We start from the raw sequence: 13,313 nt of genomic DNA, 5'->3' as shown, positions 1-13,313 counted from the left end.
CAGTTCACACCATTGCGTTGTGGTGATCTGCGGGATCCAGCACGCAGTACGTTTTTCAAAGCAGCTTCAGGCAGTCCACCGCCTCACACCGCACAATGGCCAGTAGAACTTTATGAAATATCACTGACATTTCAATTACCGTATTATTCGCTCCATAAGACACATTTTTTCCCCCCAAAAAAAGGGGGAAAATGTCAGTGCGTCTTATGGAGCAAATATGGAGCGGCCGGTCCGGTATTCCCACCGCCGCCATGTCAGAATACTGGGCAGACTGCTCGTCTCTTCTCTGCAGCAGGACCTTACCTGTTCCTCGGTCCAGCGTTGCAAAGGCTTCCCGCGTCAGCATCTTTAGTGTTGGGCTCTTGGCTGTGACAGCCGGGTGCCCAGTGCGCATGCGTGAGAAGAGCTGTGCTTTGTGAATAGTACGGTGTCTTCTGGGACACGACAGGTCCCAGAAGACGCCGGACCAATCACAAAGCGCAGCGCTTCTCGCGCATGCGCACTGGGCACCCGGCTGTCACAGAGTGCCTGTATAGGTCCAGGAGCAACATCACTTGGCAAAGCCAGCAGCATGACACCAATAATCTTGAAAGCTTTCTGAAAGGGTGGTATTCTAATGACCACTGACGTAAGAGCCATTTTTGCCATTGACCCCTCATAAAATGGTTTTAGTAGGGGTTCCCCAAGACTAGGAAATTTTAGGGGTTCCTCTAGGGTAAAAATTGTTGACAAAGTCTGTTCTAGAGCCTTTTTTACTCCAGCACGGACACCTACTAAAGAGATACTGGTGACAATGTATGATAGAATAGGTCTAAATTAAACCTGTTAGCACCATAAAGGTATTGGACTGGCTTACAAATAGGCACCTGGCCAAGCTACTGCAGTACCTATTTATTTCAGGTACTTATATAGCGCCGTCAATTTACGCAGCACTTTACATATATATTGTACATTCACATCAGTCCCTAACCCTCAAGGGGTGTACAATCTAAGGTCCCTAACTCACGTTCCTACATACACATACTAGGGCCAATTTTAGACAGGAGCCAATTAACCTACCAGCATGTCTTTGGAGTGTGGGAGGAAACCAGGGTACCCGGAGGAAACCCACGCAGGCACAGGGAGAACATGCAAACTTCAGGCAGGTGGTGCCGTGGCTGGGATTTGAACAAACGACCCTAGTACTGCCAGACAGAAGTGCTAACCATTTAGCCCCTTGAAGGTTAGGGACTGATGTGAATGTACAATCGCCCACTCCGCTCCTCCCATGATATCCTCCTCTCTAGCTCCCTCATCACCTCCTCCCACGCTTGCCTCCAGGACTTCTCCAGAGCCTCTCCCATCCTCTGGAACCTCCTACCACAGCATGTCCGGTCAGCCCCCACCCTGTCTGCCTTTAGGCGATCTTTGAATACTCACTTCTTCAGGGAAACCTACCCCACCTCCACCTAAGAATTGTACTTGAACCACCAGATCATCCCCCCCAGCTATCACCTTTTGTATCACCTCCCCCTTCCTTTAGATTGTAAGCGCCACGAGCCGGGCCCTCCTATTCCTTCTGTACTGAAATGTATTGTATTTGTACTGTCTCCCTTATATTGTACAGCGCTGAGCAAACTGTTGGCGCCATATAAATCCTGTATAATAATAATTTAGCCAATGTGAAGTACTTGAGGTGCCACAATTTTACAGGCATTTTAATATGCAAAATTTCAGCAGTTCCTGCTATATTGACCCCCTTTGCCTTTCATCTCTACTGGCCAATATGGCTGTCCATTCCTGTTACTGGCCATCAGGAAACGTGTTGAAAGAACCTTCTGCGAGAAATTCTAACTTGATACGTTATGTCAAGCAATGCTGTCCTTGCCCTTCATCGGTGGTTTTGTTTTTTTATTTACAACTGGAAGAATGAGGACCTGGAAGGATCAGATATTATAAGAAGCTGGCAGATGGTAGCTCTTCAGTGCCCACCCTAAACAAGAAATTGGTTTTGGGTGTCATTTGCTAATGACAATACAGGTAGCAGAAGAGTCGGAATAATTACTTGAGAACAGACTCTGGGGTCAGCATGGTGCAGTCAATTTCCAGGATCTGCTCCTCCTGTATGAAGTGTTGTCTCCATGTCTGGATGATGTTGTTTTTCAGCGCACAGCCGACAGGCCCGAAGTCATACAATCCGCTGACCCCTGAAACAGATGACAACGGTAAGCCAGCCATAAATTTACATTGCACCTAAATATGTGATGAGCAATAGCTAACATAGTAAAATATAAACAAGCTGAAAATGTTAGATATATGGAGGTGTGAAAACCTCGGGTTTTGCCATTTGTCTTGCCGGAAAGCCATCATTTCTGGTCACAGAAACATAGCTGAACGTGACCGATCTCTTCCCCACCAGACCACTTGTCCAGTGACAACCTTTAAAAAGAAGTTTAATCTGCTAATATTTGGACTTTCCTGGCTCTGCCTTTTGCCCTTCATTAACCACTTCCCGACTGGCCGTTGCATATAAACGGCTGGACGGTGGCAGTGCAGGGTCGGGTGGCCGTTTATAAACGGCCTCCCCGCACCCTGCTTGTGCGCGCTCCCTGGGAGCGCGCAGCACCGCGAACCGGTGCCCGCTGTGTCCTCCGGACACAGTGAAACATCGATCGTCGGACGGGACCTCTGTACGAGGTCCCGATCATGTGATCACTGATTGGCCAATCAGTGATCACATGTAAAGTAGTAAGCAAGATGTCACTTGTGACATCATTGCTTACTACGTGTGAAATCTGTGAATGATCACAGAGGTCACATGGTACAAGGCTATTCACAACAGCCGTGTACCATGTGACAAGCTGTGACCAATCACAGCTCACTCAGTACTTCTCAATGAGTGCAGGAATGCACACAGAGAGAAAGAGAAATGATTGCTTTTACATCCTATATGGGTGTAAAAGCAATCAGTGTAAATAAATTAAAAAGAAAATTTTCATCACCCCCCACAAGTAGTAGTGTCACCATGGTGACACTGTACTGCTAGGGTGACAGTATGTAAAAAAAATAAACAATAATATAAAAAAATAAAATAAAAATGTAAAAAAAAAATGTTTAAAAATTATAATTTTTGGTTATAAACTAATTTGTTTTTGTTTGTTTTTTTACTAAAAAGATGACGGAATAAATTTTGGCCAAGATTTATGATGAAATATTATTTATTTGCAAAATTTTATTAAAAAAAACACTTTTGTTCAAAATTTTTGGACTTTTTCATTTACATAGCAAAAAAAAATAAAAGTCCCAGCGGTGAATACCACCACCAAAATAAAGCTTTATCTGTCTCGAAAAAATGGTAAAAAATTAATTTGGGTACAGTGTTGCATGACTGCGCAATTGTCATTCAAAGTGTGATAGCGCTGAAATCTGAAAATTGCCCTGGTCAGGAAGGGGGTAAAAGTGTCCGGTCTGGAAGTGGTTAAAATACTAATCACGTTTAGTTGTCATGAACGCGGGACGTTTTTACAGCGGCTGTTTTTGGCTTTTGAAGTTTTTTTCTACAGCCAGTAAACCCCCCAGCATGTTATCCTATGTGTCCGTGCGCACATAGACTGGAATCAGCGTTTTTGGGCAGGAAAAAACCCTAGGACTAGTGGGTTTCTAGAGGAGGTTTTCAGCTGTAAATATGCTCTTCCGCTGAAAAATGTGGCAAAACGCCGCAAACTGGCATTTTTGAAAGTTTTTTTGACCAGTAAAAAAAAAATGCTAAACGTCGCTAAACTATGCAAATACGCTAAAAAAACCTCATGGTTTTAACGTGACTTTACACAGCTAATGTTACCAGCGTTACCAAAACACTGTTCTGATTGGCCCTGTGCTGATCACAAGCACTCTCCTAAGGAAAAAAAAAAAAAACCCTCTCTAGCAATACACACTAAACTGAGCATCTGCATGCCTACGGTTCAGTCTGTAGCTAAGTGGTGGTCGCCTGAAAAAGGGAGGAGCAGAGAAGACAGGATCAAACAGCCTTTTTACACAATGCAGAGGATTAACCCCTTAGGTTCCACAGTGAGTATAACAAGCATGCTTTACTGCATATACAGACTGATTGCACTGTTGTGGGTTTAGTAACACTTTAAGGCCTGGATCACACAAGTGCTGTGTGCTAAAACACACCCCTTAAAGTGGAACTACACTGTATGAGCACCAAAAAATCAAAAGTGCTATTTAGTCTTTTTTCAATGTTCAAAGCAAACTCCCCCATCCATGTCACCATGCTTTATTCTGCTGAGAAATCACTTTGAAAAACACCTTCTAGCATGTCTGGTCAGGGCCATCTTGAGTAAGGGCAGATGATTCATGTAGCATTGACTTTCTGGAAACCATCTGCCCTTAGCCCAGGCAAGCACGCAGAAGGGTGTGCTGAGAATGCCCCCACTCCCCTCCTGAAGTCTCCTGGGATGTATGACATCATTTGCCTAGGCATGGAAACCAGGAAGTAACTAAAGAATAGTGGGAGAAAAAAAAAAAAAAGTTTAAAACAAGTAGATATAATATACTTATCTATCTTTTTACTAATGCTAGCAGCATAAGGATTAAAAATAGTCAATGCTGACAGAGAGTAAAGTTCTGCACTAGCCTACCAATTTTCAGCTTTCAGCGCTGTCGCACTTTGAATTACAATTGCGTAATCATGCAACACTGTACCCATATGACATTTTCATAATTTTTTTCACCCAAATAGAGCTTTCTTTTGGTGGTATAAAATCGCCACTGGCGGTTTTATTTTTTGCACTATAAACAAAAACAATTTGAAAGTAAAACAAGTTTTTCTTTGTTTCCATTATAAAATTTTGCAAACAGGTAATTTTTCTCCACCACTGATGTGCGTTGATGAGGCTGCACTGATGGGCAGCACTGATGAACTGATGAGGTGGCACAGATAGACAGTACTGATAGGCTGCACTGATGAGATGACACTGGTGGGCATTGATGAAGAGGCACTGATGATGCTGCACTAATGAGCGGCACTGGCAACTGCTGGGTGGCACTGATCATCATTTCAGTGCCCTGATGATCAGTGCCGATCTGCTCTGTGCCATCTGCCGGTTATTGGCAGTATTTTCCTCACGCTGTGACGATAACCAGCAACTGTATTAACGGTCATTGGACACAGCTGATCACGTGGTAAAAGGCTGCTGTCATTGGCCTTTTACCTCATGTGATCAGCTGTGTCCATATGACACAGCGATCATGGAGATCGCCGGGTGCGCGCCGCTGGGGGCGCGTTCTGGAAGGATGTCATATGACTCCCTCCCAGAACTGGACAACCATGCCGTAGCTGGTATTCAGCTATAGCGCGGTTAACAAGTGGTTAGAGGGTGTTACAGTGCATGCTAACCACTTGGCCTTCAGAAGATTCACCCCCCCCCCCATGACCAGGCTATTTTTGCTATATGGCACTGCACTACTTTAAATTGACAATTGTGTGGTCATGAAGAACTGTATAAAAAGGAAATTTATATAATCTTTTTCACACAAATAAAGATTTCTTTTGATAGTATGTGATCATCACTGTGTTTTTTATTTTTGGAGTTATAAATGGTTATAAATTAACTTTGTGCTATAAAACATACCCCATAAAAAAAATAAAAAAGTAAAATTTCTTCACAAATGAAGGCCAAAATGTATTCTGCTACGTGGGTTTGGAAACCCAGTAAGTGTCTACAATTATTTTTATCATACATCATGGAGAGGCATTCTGGCGGCGGGGGCAGCGGAAAGGTTATATTATTATAATACAGGATTTATGTATCGCCAACAGTGTGCTCAGCGCTTTACAATATAAATATCCACAGTCCTCATTTATGGATACTGCATGCTTCTCTCTGAAGGTGGTTGATTTAAAGACGGGATCACTTTAATGTTCTTTTATGGAAAAGGCATGTTGCATAGTTTGTTGTCACAACACAGCTTGCTCTAATCCCAGATTTATGAAATTATAGAGGGATCACACAACAGGAAACCAAAGTCTCATTGTGCCACAGTACAAAAATAAGCTGTAATATTAAATACTTCACAATAGAGGGCAGAGATACCCCTACTTTTTTTTTTTTACAACCTTACCAGGGTTAAAGCAGTAAAAAACATTTATTTTCCTCAAAAGCAACCCCCCATCATGCACGCTCTTTCACCTACATTCTGCAAATTATTATACAGGATTTATATAGCGCCAACAGTTTGCGCAGCGCTTCACAAAACGAAGACCGACGTTACAATTTGGTACAAGAGGAATCAGAGGGTCCTGCTCAGATCTGCTTGTTTACATTGCAGGATTAGCAGAGCTCCCGCTGTACTTCCACACTACTCAGTAGTAAGCGCTGTAGGGCTCCTAGATCCCACCACCTCCTCCGGGCCATTCACAAAACACACAGCCCCAGGATTCATTTTGTAAATGGCCAGGAGGACAGGGAGGTGGAAACACTAAAGCGGTGGGGTCTGAGCATGGCAGCGCTTACGCTTCAATGGGACAGATGTAAGCGCTGTAGGGCTCCTAGATCCCACCGCCTCCTTCTCCTCCGGGCCATTCACAAAACACAGCCCCAGGATTCATTATGTGAATGGCCAGGAGGACAGGGAGGTGGAAACACGACCTAAGCGATGGGGTCTGTGAGCATGGCAGCGCTTATGCTTCAATGGGACAGATGTAAAGTGGGAGCTACACTAACCCCGGGATGTAAATGATCTTATTTGCAGGGTAGGAGAAAGTCTGCATGACAGGTGGTTGCTTTCGTGGGGTAAAGAAAAAATATATAACTTCTTTAAACCTGGTAAGGTTATTGGTGGGCTTTAAACACGCTATACCTTAAAATGGAACCAAACATGACCACTTGCCTATCGGGCACTTTTACCCCCTTTGTGCCCAGGCCAATAATCAGCGTTCAGCGCTGTTGCACACTGAATGACAACTGTGCAGTAACGCAACACTGTACCCATATTAAATTTATATCATTTTTTTCCACACAAATAGAGCTTTCTTTTGATAGTATTTAATCATCACTGGGCGTTTTATTTTTTGCACTATAAAAAAAAAACAAAAAAAAAAAAAACTTTTTTCTTTGTTTCTATTATAACATTAATATTTTATAAAATAAATAAATAATAAATAAATAAATAAATATAAATAGTAATTTTTCTCCTTCACTGGATGTGTGTTGATGAGGCTGCACTGATGGGCAGCATTGATAGGCAGCGCTGATGAGGATGGTCACTGATAGGCGGCAATGACGGGCACTTGTGGGAGGCATTGCTGGGCGGCACTGCAGTGCGCTGATCATCAGTGGCGATCTGCTCTGTGACAGCATGAGGAAAGTGCTGCCGAAAACCGGCAACTGTATTCCGTGATCTGCTGTGTCATTGGACACAGCTGATCACATGGTAAAAGGCTGCTGTGATTGGCCTTTTACGTCATCACATGATCAGCTGTGTCGGTAGGACACAGCGATCATGGAGATTGCCAGGTGTGCGCCACTGGGAGCATTCTGGGAGGACATCATATGACGCCCTCCCAGAACTGGACAACCGTGCGGTAGCTGTCATTCGGCTATAGAGCAGTTAGTAAGTGGTTAAGAAGAATTCTAGCATAAGCCTACCTAGTTTTAAAAATGCCCCCTCCAAAAACCCATGCTGGCTAACCTTTGTAAAAAAAAATTAAAATAAATAACTATTAGAAAAAAAGTAAATTACCTATTTTCAGCTCACTTCAGGTCTGGTCAAGGATCCCCTTTGTCAGCCAGTGATGGCTGCAGGGGAGAGGAAGGAGCAGTGACAACGGTTGGGACATGGGAGCCTGTGGGTGACGTCTTCCCTCCCATGCATTCCCAGCCATTGAACGCTCCCTCCTCTCCCTTGCAGCTGCCGCATGACCAGACTGTAGTGAGCTGAGAACTGGTATATACCTGGCCAATCAGCAGGCTGAAAACTCACCACCTGGAAGTAGCTGGGGGAGAAGATGAAAGTGACCCACAAGGGATTTAACAACAGTGCAGGAATAGGGAGGCGAGTATTTCTGCAAGTATAGTTCTGCTTTAAAGGACATGTTTACACTGGTGGCAATCCTTCCAGCCCCTCTAAAAAGTGGATCTGTGAATTGCTTTTCAGAGGACATTTTACAGGCAGCTGGGAGGCAATATGTCACTTTCTAGCCTCCCATTTTTAACTCCCTAAAACCCACACCACTGAATAGGTCGCTTCAGCAGTGGTACTGCTTGCAGTATAATTTTTGTATGTATACTGCCCTTCCAGCAATAGAGGTTACTCATCTGGACCAATCAAAAGTCGGAATAATGTTTAATTCCAGTCTTGGTACATCCCATCAATCATCTACAGCCACCCATCACAATTAAGTAAAAGAGAAGTTGTGTGTGTGTGTGTGTGTATGTATATACATACATACATACACACACATACATTTATTAGAACTTTGGGCAATTTTCGGATAGGGGATGACCCTCATCCAGCTTTGAGGAGGTTTCCCTCATCTCTGTGGTCACCATGAGAGAAACAAGGGTAACTTTCCACAGTAGGTTTTACCCTCTCCAACACTGGTAGGCAATGTCTTCATTTTTTTTTTTTTGCAGTTTTTTCCAAGTGTCAAGGGTGTCCTCACCACCACTTACCTCCATATATGGCAAAAGCCTGGTCATAAAAGAAGCGCCTTTTGAGTGTGTCCTCCATCTTGGCCCTGTCCACGATATCATCCTTGGGCTGAAGGGACAACTCCTATAAAAACAAATAGCAGATCAGTTGGACTTGTACAACTTTCCCATACAGGACAAAAGACCACTAAGATCTATGGTGCTTTTTCAGCGGCAGCAATTTGTTCCCACTCCATCTTGTGCTAAACCCAGGACCCTGCATTCACTATATCTGGTCTCCCCCGACCCTGAATTCACTATATCCGGTCTACCGTAAGTTTCAGAGTGAAACTTAGGTCAGAACTTCCTCTGCTAGTTTGGGAAAGAGAACCTCTCTCAGGTGTTTGTTCCCCCACTGGAGCAATTTAGAAATCCTTTTTAGCAGAAGTAAAGGAAATTGTTGCTGATGAGGAAACCGAAGTATAAAACATTACAGAGGCTCGAACCCAGGAGTAGGCAACCCTAGAGAGATCTACTTGATTTCTGACATAATTTATGACACCCTCCAACTACCCCTCAGGTAATGGTCTCCTCGCATTAGTGGTCAGTGAGAATCCCCAATAACCTGCTCTTTAAAGTGTTCCTAAACCCAGGAACCTGCATTCACTATATCCGGTCTCCCCAGACCCTGCATTCACTATATCCGGTCTCCCCAGACCCTGCATTCACTATATCCGGTCTCCCCAGACCCTGCATTCACTATATCCGGTCTCCCCAGACCCTGCATTCACTATATCCGGTCTCCCCAGACCCTGCATTCACTATATCCGGTCTCCCCAGACCCTGCATTCACTATATCCGCTCTCCCCGGACCCTGCATTCACTATATCCGCTCTCCCCGGACCCTGCATTCACTATATCCGCTCTCCCCGGACCCTGCATTCACTATATCCGCTCTCCCCGGACCCTGCATTCACTATATCCGCTCTCCCCGGACCCTGCATTCACTATATCCGCTCTCCCCGGACCCTGCATTCACTATATCCGCTCTCCCCGGACCCTGCATTCACTATATCCGCTCTCCCCGGACCCTGCATTCACTATATCCGCTCTCCCCGGACCCTGCATTCACTATATCCGCTCTCCCCGGACCCTGCATTCACTATATCCGGTCTCCCCGGACCCTGCATTCACTATATCCGGTCTCCCCGGACCCTGCATTCACTATATCCGCTCTCCCCAGACCCTGCATTCACTATATCCGGTCTCCCCGGACCCTGCATTCACTATATCCGGTCTCCCCGGACCCTGCATTCACTATATCCGGTCTCCCCGGACCCTGCATTCACTATATCCGGTCTCCCCGGACCCTGCATTCACTATATCCGGTCTCCCCGGACCCTGCATTCACTATATCCGGTCTCCCCGGACCCTGCATTCACTATATCCGGTCTCCCCGGACACTGCATTCACTATATCCGGTCTCCCCGGACCCTGCATTCACTATATCCGGTCTCCCCGGACCCTGCATTCACTATATCCGGTCTCCCCGGACCCTGCATTCACTATATCCGGTCTCCCCGGACCCTGCATTCACTATATCCGGTCTCCCCGGACCCTGCATTCACTATATCCGGTCTCCCCGGACCCTGCATTCACTATATCCGGTCTCCCCAGACCCTGCATTCACTATATCCGGTCTCCCCGGACCCTGCATTCACTATATCCGGTCTCCCCGGACCCTGCATTCACTATATCCGGTCTCCCCGGACCCTGCATTCACTATATCCGGTCTCCCCGGACCCTGCATTCACTATATCTGGTATCTCCGGACCCTGCATTCACTATATCTGGTATCTCCGGACCCTGCATTCACTATATCTGGTATCTCCGGACCCTGAATTCACTATATCTGGTATCCCCGGACCCTGCATTCACTATATCTCGTCTCCCACAGTACACAGAACATGGAAATGCAATTATTTTACTAATTATAAACCGCTAAATACCTTTTCTCATCAGCAGTATATAGCAGTCTTGTGACTTCTATCAGTGTCCAGCTGAGCACTGGTTAATCTTGTAGGACACGTTTTCATTCTCCTCTCACTGCCCTATGAGATTGCATAACCCCTGACCCTCTGTCTGGACAGTGCTGATTGGCCCTGTGCTGATCACATGCACTCTCCCAAAAAAAAAAAGAGAAAAAAACCTCTTTAGCAGCACATACCAAACTGAGCATGTGCAGTGTCCCCCAGAGTGTGTTCTATCAGGAGATGAAATTGGGATGTGGAAGAAGGGGAGGACCAGAGAAGACCGGATCAAAACATCCTTTTTACACAAATGCAGAGGATTAACCCCTTAGGTCCTACAGTGAGTATAACAAGCATGCTTTACTGCATCTACAGACTGATTGTACTGTTGTGGGTTTAGTAACACTTTAAACTGATTGGGGGGGAAATCTGGCAAACTGGAAAGGTTATTAAAGCCCAACTCCATCTATTTTTTTTAGTTTATCCTTAGCTCTAAGGGACAGATGTGTGCGCTGTTATTTAATCGCCTCCCCTGTCAGAGAATTGTCAGCCAGTGTCAAACTGTCAGGTCCCTGTGGAGGCTGACCTTTCTGTTACCTGAGCTCAAGGCTTATAACAGACTCTCTGTCTGGGCCCATGAAAGGAAGGCAAAACTGCCAAAGAACAAAACCTTATGGGCTCTTTTACACGGACGTTCCGTATGTCCATTTTTCATCTGTCAATTTGGATGAAAAACGAACACCCATGTATTTCTATGGACTAGCAGATGATCATTATTATTATACAGGATTTATATGGCGCCAACAGTTTGCTCAGCGCTTTAGAATATAATGGGAGACAATACAGTAACAATACAGTTCAATACAAGTGGGATAGGAGGGCCCTGATCCTGGGAGCTTACAATCTAGGAGGGGATAGTGGTACAAAAGGTAGTAACTGTGGGGGATGGACTGGTTGGAAGAGTAGAAGATTCCAGTATTAGCTGAGGGCAGGATAGGCTTCCCTGAAGAGAAAGGTTTTCAGAGATCGCCTAAAAGTGAGTAGGAGATAGTCAGATAAATTGGGGTAGAGAGTTCCAGAGGATGGGGAAGCTCTGGAGAAGTCCTGGAGACGAGCATGGGAGGATGAGACAAGGGAGCTAGAGAGTAGGAGGTCTTGCGAGGAGCGGAGAGTACGGTTTGGGTGATATTTGGAGAGAAGATCGGTGATGTAATTTGGGGCGGAGTTATAAATGGCTTTATACATTATTGTTAGTGTTTTGAATTTTATCCATTGGGCAACGGGAAGCCAGTGGAGGGATTGGCAGAGAGGGATGGAGGACACTGAGTGGAGGCCAGTGGAGGGATTGGCAGAGAGGGGTGGAGGACACTGAATGGAGGCCAGTGGAGGGATTGGCAGAGAGGGGTGGAGGACACTGAGTGGAGGTCAGTGGAGGGATTGGCAGAGAGGGATGGAGGACACTGAGTGGAGGCCAGTGGAGGGATTGGCAGAGAGGGGTGGAGGACACTGAATGGAGGCCAGTGGAGGGATTGGCAGAGAGGGGTGGAGGACACTGAGTGGAGGTCAGTGGGGGGATTGGCAGAGAGGGGTGGAGGACACTGAGTGGAGGTGAGTGGAGGGATTGGCAGAGAGGAGTGGAGGACACTGAGTGGAGGTCAGTGGAGGGATTGGCAGAGAGGAGTGGAGGACACGGAGTGGAGGTCAGTGGAGGGATTGGCAGAGAGGGGTGGAGGACACTGAGTGGAGACCAGTGGAGGGATTGGCAGAGAGGGGTGGAGGACACTGAATGGAGACCAGTGGAGGGATTGGCAGAGAGGGGTGGAGGACACTGAGTGGAGAGTTTGGCAGAGAGGGGTGGAGGACACTGAGTGGAGGCCAGTGGAGGGATTGGCAGAGAGGGGTGGAGGACACTGAGTGGAGGCCAGTGGAGGACACTGAGTGGAGGTCAGTGGAGGGATTAGCAGAGAGGGGTGGAGGACACTGAGTGGAGGCCAGTGGAGGGATTGGCAGAGAGGGGTGGCAGATACAGAACAGTTAGTAAGGTGGATGAGTCTGGCAGCAGCATTCATGATAGACTGAAGAGGGGATAGCCTGCGATGAGGTCGGCCAATGAGGAGGGAGTTACCATAGTCAAAGGCGAGATAACACAAGGGAGTGAATAAGTTGCTTAGCGGTTTCGGAGGTTAGGAACGGGCGTATCTTGGAGATGTTGCGGAGGTGAAGTCATCCGTTTACATCCGGTAATGTCCGCATCTGTTAATATTCGTTTTATTTTTAATGAAATAAAACCCTTTTTTCCTTCCGTAAAAGAAAAATGGAACAAACGAAAAACAGATATAAAAACGGACATATGGTCCATTTTTGCATTGATAAAACTGACTGACGAGAAATTGATGAAAAAACAGATGTAAACGAATTAAAAACGGACGTAAATGGATATGAAAATGGAGTTTAAAAAGTGAAGTCTTGATCCGTTTAGCTCCAATTTTGAGGAAAAAAACAAACAAAAGTAAAAACGTGACTGTATTGATGGGAAAGAAAAAAAAAAAAAAAAAAAAAAAGGAATGCCCGTGTGCAAGAGCCCTCATGGCCTCATTTAGACCTGCAGTTGGGGGGTTGTAAAAATGCATGGTTGAGCTGCATTTTTAATGCCACCCCCTTTCATTTG

The 13,313-nt window shown here is 45.7% G+C and overlaps 1 protein-coding gene across 1 annotated transcript in view; it reads right to left on the bottom strand.

Moving 5' to 3' along the window:
- Window positions 1–13,313, bottom strand: part of GARS1 (glycyl-tRNA synthetase 1) — a 91,689-nt gene that overhangs the window by 54,253 nt on the left and 24,123 nt on the right. The window contains exons 3-4 of the mRNA XM_089659262.1: window positions 8,658–8,760; window positions 2,045–2,186 (exon numbers count right to left, since the gene is read on the bottom strand). Of these exons, the coding sequence (XP_089515388.1) occupies window positions 2,045–2,186; window positions 8,658–8,760 (245 nt within the window). The remainder of the gene's footprint in view (window positions 1–2,044; window positions 2,187–8,657; window positions 8,761–13,313) is intronic.

Source organism: Staurois parvus, unplaced genomic scaffold (assembly GCF_062004578.1).
Source record: "Staurois parvus isolate SC_StPar_1 unplaced genomic scaffold, SC_StPar_1.0 ptg001145l, whole genome shotgun sequence".
Taxonomy (NCBI): domain Eukaryota; kingdom Metazoa; phylum Chordata; class Amphibia; order Anura; family Ranidae; genus Staurois; species Staurois parvus.
This window is presented reverse-complemented; position numbering and strand designations above follow the sequence as displayed.